Below are 9116 nucleotides of genomic sequence, written 5' to 3'. Positions count from 1 at the left end.
GGAGTCCCACATCGGGTTTCTTGCAGGGAGCCTGCTTCTCCCTCTGCCTGTGTCTCTGCCTCTCCCTCTTTGTGTCTCTCATGAATAAATAAATAAAATCTTTAAAAAAACTTTTTTTCAGAAACATAAAAAATCCAAAGTGTAAAACTTAAGTGATTTGGTATATTCCAAGTGAAACATTTTCAGGAAGTTCTTCTTACAATCAAAACAGAACTTTATCATCATTAAACTTTTGGCCTAGAACTACATAATGAAAAAACCAAAACGGTACTTAAATAATGGACTCTCGGAAGACAAAAAAATGTTTTATCAAGGAGTCTTGAACCTTTCAGAGCATCTGTATCAGTTTTAGTTGTTTATGACAGGAATATTTTAAGGTTAAAAAATTTTAACCATTCATATTAATAAATCTGACAACTAGAAAAGAGGTACAGTTACTAAAATTAATTAGCAAATTTAGTTAGCAAAAAATGAAAATGAAATGAAAATTAAAAAGACAACAGGCCAGGAGTGCGTGGGTGGCTCAGTCGGTTAAGCATCTGCCTTCTGCTCAGGTCATGATCTCAGTCAGGGTCCTGGGATCAAGTCCTGCATCAGGCTCCCTGCTCAGCAGTGAGTCTGCTTCTCCCTCTCCCCCTGAGCCTCTCTCTGCTCATGCTCTATGTCTGTCTCTCCTCTCAAATAAATAAATAAAATATTTTAAAAAAGACAACAGGCCATGAAAATACTACCAAGTATTTACTGCATAAATAACTCACACAAATGTATAAAGAAACCATTAAGACATTTATTTCTATAAATGAACAAAGTATATGAAAAAGTCACACAAAAGCAAGAGCAGTCTTGAACCGTTATTCTTACTAAATTAGCAACAACATATAAAACCCCCACCCAAAGCTGTAAACTTTTAATGAGCTGATATACTGAAAGGGTGCCACTGTAAAATGTCAGAACTCTGGGAAAACAATAAGGCAAACATATGAAGAGCCATAAAGCTGTTCTTGTTATTCCCCTTAATAATCCCATTCCCAGGAATTGATCTAAGATAAGAAAACTGAAAATAACGTAAGTGCTCAGCAATAGGGAAATGGCTCAAATAAACTGAACATGAAGTAATATGATTAAAATAATTACCAAAACTAAACAGAAATATAGTCTGGTAATATGAAATGAAAACAGTCAATTAGAAAATATAAATGCCTTAAGACTGTAACTAGGTAAACAAAAAAATGGGAAGACAGGAATACTAAATTAAAGCTCTGAAGTCACTGCATCAGGAAGGTAAGGATTATGGGTAATTTTTCCACTTGGCAAAATTTCCTTCAGTGTTGTAAATATAAAAAAAGATAAAATCTCTATTATTTTCTGTTGGCAAATTATATATGTCAATTTTTAAGTGGAGAAATAGGGCACAGATGCCCCAGTTGTTCTCTAAAACTTGAATGGTCCTCTATTTGGACCTTAATTGGCAATGCATGCAGACGTAACAAATGAGAAGCTGTGCTGCTCCAGCAGGCAGGGGCAGCCACTGCCACTCTGGTTGATACAAACTGCAGGGCATGATATGTGATTAAGTAAAATTGTAAACTGTCAACTTATAACTGTGTGTTTGGTATTTTATATTACAGCATCAAGAGATCAAAGTCTTTCCCTTATAGTTTTGTGTGTCATAATTAGAATTAGTTTTAATATTCTCATTTAAATTACATCGTCAAGGCGCACCTGAGTGGTTTAGTCAAAGTATCTGACTCTCGACTTCAGCTCAGGTCTTGGTCTCAGGTTGTGAGTTCAAGCCCCACGTCAAGCTCCATGCAGGTCATGGAGCCTACTTAAAAAATAAAAATATAAAAATATAAATAAATAAATAAATAAATAAATAAATAAATAAATAAATAAATAAATAAGTAGTAAGCTGCCAATATGATGAAAATGACCTACTAAGGCATGTAACTTTTTATACTTAATTTATATTAGATTAACTACAAATAAAATCACACTAGTTTACATATTTCAATTTTTGAGTCAGAGGTTGCAAACAACTACTTTTACAAGAAATGCAATCCATAAAAACCTAGAAACTCCTAAATTATGAAATTTTAAACTATTCTTCTTTTAGAAAGTATACTTATCTGAATAAATGAAGCAGGATTCAGACATTTCTGAAGACTGGCCACATAATATATTGCTTTCCCGTAACAAAAATATGAAGCACTCCTTATATGTGAAATTTGTCATTTTGTAATGTGACTACATTTTCAGAATTATGTTAAAAAGGGACCTGGAACTTTCAGTAGGCTATTTGAATAAAAACGTTTGAGAATAACTGTTTTAAAATATTTAGAGCATAAGTGATTAACTGGAAATACAGGGCAGCTATTTCAGTATCTATAAATATAATTTGAAACAGCAAACTAAAAACAAAACCCAAAAAAACCCCACAGTGTCATGGGGATTAATGCCCTGTAGAGGTACAAATACTAAGAAATAGGGAAAAGAAATTCTAAATTGAAGATACATTCTTTAGCTTAATTTTTAAAAATTATGCTATTTAATAACTTGGTACAGGGGTTGACTGTGTTGAGGAAATCATTAGGAAAAGATCACAGAGCTGCCAAAATATAAGCCACAGGCTGTCCTTTGCACTCATGGTAGAGGTCAATTTAATTAAATATTTAGTCTTCTATTTACATTCTGGTAGTGGTAGCAACCATAATTTATTTACAAATATTTATTACAAAAGTTTATTGGTTTCTAAGATCTAAACAAACATAGCTATTACCAGGGTAGTACAGTCTTATCATATAAATGTTCTTAATAATTGTAAACTTCAGAACATGAGTTAAATAATGGCCTTTTCAAACATAACGAACTTCAATACAACAGAGCCACGAGGAAGCCAAAGTTAAGTCAATGTAACAGTAATTTACACTCACTCTCGTGACACCAAAGAAACATATAACTTGTGTTTCTTTTTTCTCTGATTAGAAAATGTGTTCAACTTTTTCCAGGAAAAGACTTTGAAGAAAGATCAAAATCAGAAGGTCTGGTTTTCCTGAATCCAATCTAACAACATAATAACATCCTAAAAGAACATTCCATAGTAAGGCAAACAACTGAACAACTAACTGCAAGGCTATTTATAATGTAGAGCAGATAAATTGTACACCATAAAAACTGTAAATGATGAATGTTTTTCTACACACACACACACACACACACACACACAATCATGCGGAAAAAAAAATAGTGGTTGTCTTTTGCACGTAGCTTGTCATTCTGTACACAGGATTCAAATGTCAACCAAGAAATGATGACAATCCCAAACCAATCTTAATATGTCTTAATGACATCATCTTCTCCCTTTGTCTCACTGAGAGTTATATATTCACAGCTCAAAACTTGTTCATTAGATTCCTCAGGTTTTGATTTTTTAAGTGCCAATTCTGCTGGGAGAAGAGATGAGCAATGTTCCAGAGACTGTGCAATGTCATCAATTGTCCATTTGTCTTCAGGCAGAGCGTGCTCTTCTAGTGTAAATGGTCCCTGTTTGGTTCGGGTCAGCTCTAGGACATTGGCACAGGAAGAGAGTTCTAGAACAACAAAAATCCACAGGGCAAATCATTCAGGATTTCATAGTCATAATCATATTCAAATGACAGAAGATCTTGATTTAAACCTCTCAAAACCACCCCAAATGTAAAACTGTAATAATCTAATCTAAGAACCAAAGCAAACAAATAAAATAAAATAAAATAAAATAAAATAAATAAAATAAATAAGAATCAAGAGCTTTGAGATTAAGAAATGATCAAGTAGCAAAATCATATTTAGCAACTCACCTTGTAAACTGCTTTAAAGTCTACAAGGAACTGGCACATACTTTTCTCATTTAACCATGAAGCAAGCCCATAAGGTAACTATTACTCTCCTCTGCAGATGAGGTAATCTGATTTGTCCAGTGCCACAGCTGCCAGCAAATGGCAGAGCCAGAACTGTAACTTTCTAGCTGTTTATAAGACTGTGGCTTCCAGGTAAAATTCTTTTTTTACTTATATCAATGAAAGTAACTTTGAAAAGGATGAGTCTTTTTATCTTATCCCTTTTTTTGTGTGTTAAAATATTTTATATCTGAAATAATGTTAGTTGGTTCTTACACTGATTATGCCCATCATCATTTCCTGCTCCTCTTTTTCTCTTTCTCTCCTGTTCTAAGCATTTCATGGCAGCTGCTGATGCTGATAATTGTATGCCATAAACCTTCAATGCTTCTGAAGCTGAAGGCAGCAAGAGTACAGTTCCCTAAGGCCAGCACTCAGACATATGAAAAATAGAAAATTCCTTCTTCCCATCAAAAAGGAATATTGCTCTCTAAATGATAATTCATAATTCATCTTTATGCTTACCTTTGCCAATGTCACTGACCAAGCTTCTGATATAAAAACCTCCTCCACATTCAACATCTGGAATGTTAACAGTGACATGGTAAATTGCTAACCTCCTATGAAATCCACTTTACATAGAAATGATGCCCCTAAACAAATGTAAAAATGCACTATGCAAACAATTGAGTGATAAAATATTTATGCGCTAAAACATAAATTATTCATCCAATAGCATATGTGTTTGTGAGATTGAAAAGTCAGAGTGTGGAGAAAGCAAACAGCAGAAACTCATGAACACATTTTAAATTAACTGGCAAGTCACACCAACATTAATACTTCAGCCTTGTTCATTTAATAGGTTTCAAATAGTTAGAAATCTCAGCTTTGCTATTATGAGCTGTACATTTAAAAAAATATTTTCAGATTTGTATACTTTGTTCACTTAATTGGGTTTAAATAGTTGGACACCTCAGCTTTGCTATCAAGAGTTGTAGATTTTTAAGATAGTTTCAGATTTACACACTCAAAAAATACATCAAACAAAAACCCCTTATCATAAGGGACAGTAATTATGTTTGGGAAAATACAGTAAATGGAGAGTTCAGTCTATTTGTACATTCTCTTAGAAATATTCCTAAAGAAATCACAAAATAACTAAAATTACACAATGTTCCAGACTGAATGCAGATCTAAACATCTTAACACAGTATATTACCGTTTATTGGTTAAGAGCAAGGCTCTGGACTATTTTCATTCATCCACAAGATACCCTGAATTTCCAAAAGGACAACACTCCTGCTGCTTACAGTCTTATCATACAAATAAAGCCACTTGAAGGAATTAACCAAAAATCACAACCTGGGGATTTTAATTTTTTTTTTCCCCAGCAGCTCAAGGTTGGGGGCCACTGCTGAGATAAAATATGAACACTAGGATCAAAGCAGGAATGTAAACATTCTTGGACTATATTTGACTTTAGTGAAAAGACAACTCTTTTGGCCTATTACAACCTCCAGTGAACAAAATAAGTATTTACAATTTATTGTTGGAAACTGGAAAAACTCCAGTTTCTCTTTCACAGGTAATATCTACTGCACCAACCTAGCTGCTGCATTTTCATGAAATGAAGCATTTTTAGTATGTTTTTCCTCATTATTTGTCAAATGTTTTAGAATCAGGACACTAAAGGAAAAAAGTGACTGTTTTTTAACTGTACAAAAACCACATTCTTTAGGAACTTTATATCCATTTGTTAGTATGTCAAAGCAACAGAAGTTAGGGGAAAAAGTTTTATGAAATTATTTCTAAAGGGAATCCTATTTAGTAGGCACTGTGAAATTAAGAACAGATCAGTTTAAAGAAGCCTGAGATTCTAAAAGAGCTACAGCTTTTGATTCTTCATAGTTCATATATGATCATGATTTCAATTACTATTTTCTGCAACTAGGAGATCATAAAATTTCCAAACAATAGAAACAAACCATTTGGTTTTTAAATTTATTTCAAATATAGATTTATAGATAAATTCAAATTAATAACCTGAATTAAAATTTACCACACGTCCAAGAATACATTTCTGTCTTACCCATTATTTCCATATTGTCAGGATCTTTAGCAGTAACTTGCAGGTAACAAAGAAGGGGGAGAAATAATCACTCTACTCTTAGGAGTTTCTTATCCAAACACTAAAAATGCTCCATTTTAAAAGGACAAATTAATTTAAATTTTAAAACCAAATGTAAACTACCAGGTATTAGCCAAAATGAGGGAATAAGCATCCATAAGATAATAAAACACAAAATGTAAAATTTTGACAGTATATAGCCCTCACTCTTTGCCATTAGAGACCGAAAGTATTTACCTCCAACTTTATAATGATATATATATTTTTTAAGATTTTATTTATTTATAATATGATATATTAAAAATTCAGCCTATTTAGAAAAGCATTTCTGAACTTCCATGTAGCTATCAGTATTTTCATTAAATGTGTTATCAAAAAGGTATTAATAAAGCCTAATCTTACTTAAATTCAAATGTTAAAAATCCCCAATATACTAGGAATCCATTAAAATACACAAAAGTAGCCAAATGCAGAATAAAAGTACATGTAACTACAAATGATTTCAAAGTTTTCCACCTTACCTAATGTGAAAAATGGTGGCTGGAATTTTTGAAGGGAGAGACTGTATACGGTAACAGGCCTGGCAGGTTTTGCTTCTACTACTTCGCCTCTCTTCATCAAGGTTGAAAGTCTCTGTCCATCTTTCTTTAATGCAGAATAGCTTGCAAGATAAGGGAGGGAGAGAAGGAATGAAGGAGCAGGAAAAGACTAAGAAAGAATGAGAGAGATTAACTCCAGATTACGGGATGGAAAGAAAGGAGGACCAGCAGCTCTTAAATTGAATCTTTCTAAAATACAAACTATTTTTTCCTTCTGATCAACTCCTTAACAGTGCCAGGGATGGAGTTCCTAAATACTTTTAAAGCTAAAGCTCAATCTGCTACCCAATGAATAATATTGTCAATTTTACACGTTAACCTTCTCTCTGGAGATGGTCTCTTCATATGTTCACTGGCCCTGGTTCTGGGTTAAGGGCACAAGGCAAAAAAAAAAAAAAAAAAAAAAGCACAAGGCCTCTGGTCACAATGGTCTCAGCTATATTTCCCTGAAACAACTTTCATTACAATAATAATCATTTCACATAAGTTACCAAAATATTTCTAAAATGCAAATAAGCAAATAATCTACTTAACAGATCTTGGCTTTGTGTGATAAGATTTTATTAGACCACAAAATCCTTGGAATAATCAACAGAAGAAATTTCTAAAACTGCTCTTATAGATGTAAATGTTTAAGCTATTTTAACAATAATGATCGAAAAAATAATATTTACTCATATTCTGCAAAATTTTTTGACTTTCATTTGAGGCAAAGCTTTGAAGACATATTTTTCTTTACATATTCCAGTGGTCTTGAAAAAAATAAAGATTTTATAGTAAAACATAAACACTAAATTCTAGGGACACCTGGGTGGCTCACGAGTTAAGTATCTGACTCCTGATCTCAGCTCAGGTCTTGATCTCAGGGTCGTGAATTCAAGCCCCACACTGGGCCCTACGCTGGGTGTGGGGCCTTCTCAAAAAAAAAAAAAAAAAAAATTAAGAAATAATTACTAAATTCTAAAAGAACATCAGTAACTTCTCCTAACATCTTATAACAATTCAGCCATTTTTTAAAAATAAAAAGCAAGCTACTTGAAATGGGGATGTGCACAAAAAATATGGTTCAGTGGTACTCAATATTCTAATACTTTTAATAAATTCTAACTCTCATCTGTTTCATTTGTTGCAGAGAATTGTGAAGCATAGGACTCCTGGCCTAAAAAAATGGTCCTCACACCTAAAGAAAAGTACCAACTGGACTATAAATCACAGCTCCGACACCAGTACTAGACTGGACTGGTTCCTTCACAGCAATTCCAGGAAAACTGACATTTCTGCATTCCAGAACTGCCCTGAGGTATACACACAGAATCAAAAAAACCAATAAACACTGGAATAGCATAGATGTCAGGCTGTGGCAACATCCAGGGACAGAGAAAACCACATTCCACTACCTCAGAGAGTGCTGAAGTTCCGCAACGTGTCTAAATAAGGCTCACCTTGACTTGATCGTATGTTGTCAGATTAAAACATGCCTCACTATACATAAAATGAAGCCCTCTTTTTTTCTCATTAAAGTGATGTTAATAAACACTAAAAAATAAAAATTAAACATTTATTCAAATTCAATAATTGAACTTACAGGGGAGGTACCTGCATTATATTCCCAGTAAATTTCTGTAGAATGCCTTCAATATCTTCTTGTGTTATTTTATCTGTCAAAAATGAATAAAAAATATAATACTAAACCAATCAGAAGTATACGTGCTATTTTCACAGCATTAAAGGTGAAAATTTAAGAATTTTCTAACAAAATATATTTGTAGGCCAAATTCTCCCTTATTGCGGTGAATAAAATACACATTACTGGGATAAAAGGGGGAGAAAGTCTTATATTTTGTAATATTAAGACTAAATTTCTTTTTTGCTTCAATTTTTTTCTCCAAATTTTCTCCAAAACTGGTCCAGTCATCTTATACACATTTAATTGGTTCTTACTATAGCCTTTAGAAGACCTGAGAAAAATGTTGCATTAGCTACAGAAATGGTACTGTAGTATTCAAAAATGAGGCGATCAGAAAATAGAGAAATACAGATAAGTTCTTTTTTTTAAAGTATAATTGGTATACAATGTTATTATTAGTTTCAGGTGTACAACATAATGATTTGACAATATATATTACCTAGTGCTCACCAGATAAGTGGTGATGGGCAAAATAGGTGAGTGAGATTAAGAGGTACAGCTTCTAGTTGTAAAATAAGTAAATTATGAGAATGAAAAGTACAGCATAGAGAATATAGTCAAAAATACTGTAGTAACTTTGTATGATGATAGATGGTAAACAATGAATATGTTATCCACGTGAAACCAATATAACACTGAATGCCAACTATTTTTTAATTAAAAAATAAATCAATTAGGGACACCTGGGTAGCTCAGTGGTTGAGTGTCTGCCTTTGGCTCAGGTCATGATCCCGGGGTCCTGGGATCGAGTCCTGAATCAGGCTCCTGGAAGGGGGCCTACTTCTCCCTCTGCCTATGTCTCTGCCTCTTTCTCTGTGTCTCTC

At 33.3% G+C, this 9116-nt stretch overlaps 1 protein-coding gene across 1 annotated transcript in view; it reads right to left on the bottom strand.

Annotated features, from left to right (window-relative positions):
• Positions 1–765: 765 nt before the first annotated feature.
• Positions 766–9116, bottom strand: part of TRUB1 (TruB pseudouridine synthase family member 1) — a 38206-nt gene continuing 29855 nt past the window's right edge. The window contains exons 5-8 of the mRNA XM_055300158.1: positions 8191–8263; positions 6528–6667; positions 4404–4460; positions 766–3590 (exon numbers count right to left, since the gene is read on the bottom strand). Coding sequence (XP_055156133.1) covers positions 3331–3590; positions 4404–4460; positions 6528–6667; positions 8191–8263 — 530 coding nt within the window. The 3' untranslated portion in view covers positions 766–3330. The remainder of the gene's footprint in view (positions 3591–4403; positions 4461–6527; positions 6668–8190; positions 8264–9116) is intronic.

Source organism: Nyctereutes procyonoides, unplaced genomic scaffold (assembly GCF_905146905.1).
Source record: "Nyctereutes procyonoides isolate TBG_1078 unplaced genomic scaffold, NYPRO_anot_genome, whole genome shotgun sequence".
NCBI classification, from domain to species: Eukaryota; Metazoa; Chordata; class Mammalia; order Carnivora; family Canidae; genus Nyctereutes; species Nyctereutes procyonoides.
This window is presented reverse-complemented; position numbering and strand designations above follow the sequence as displayed.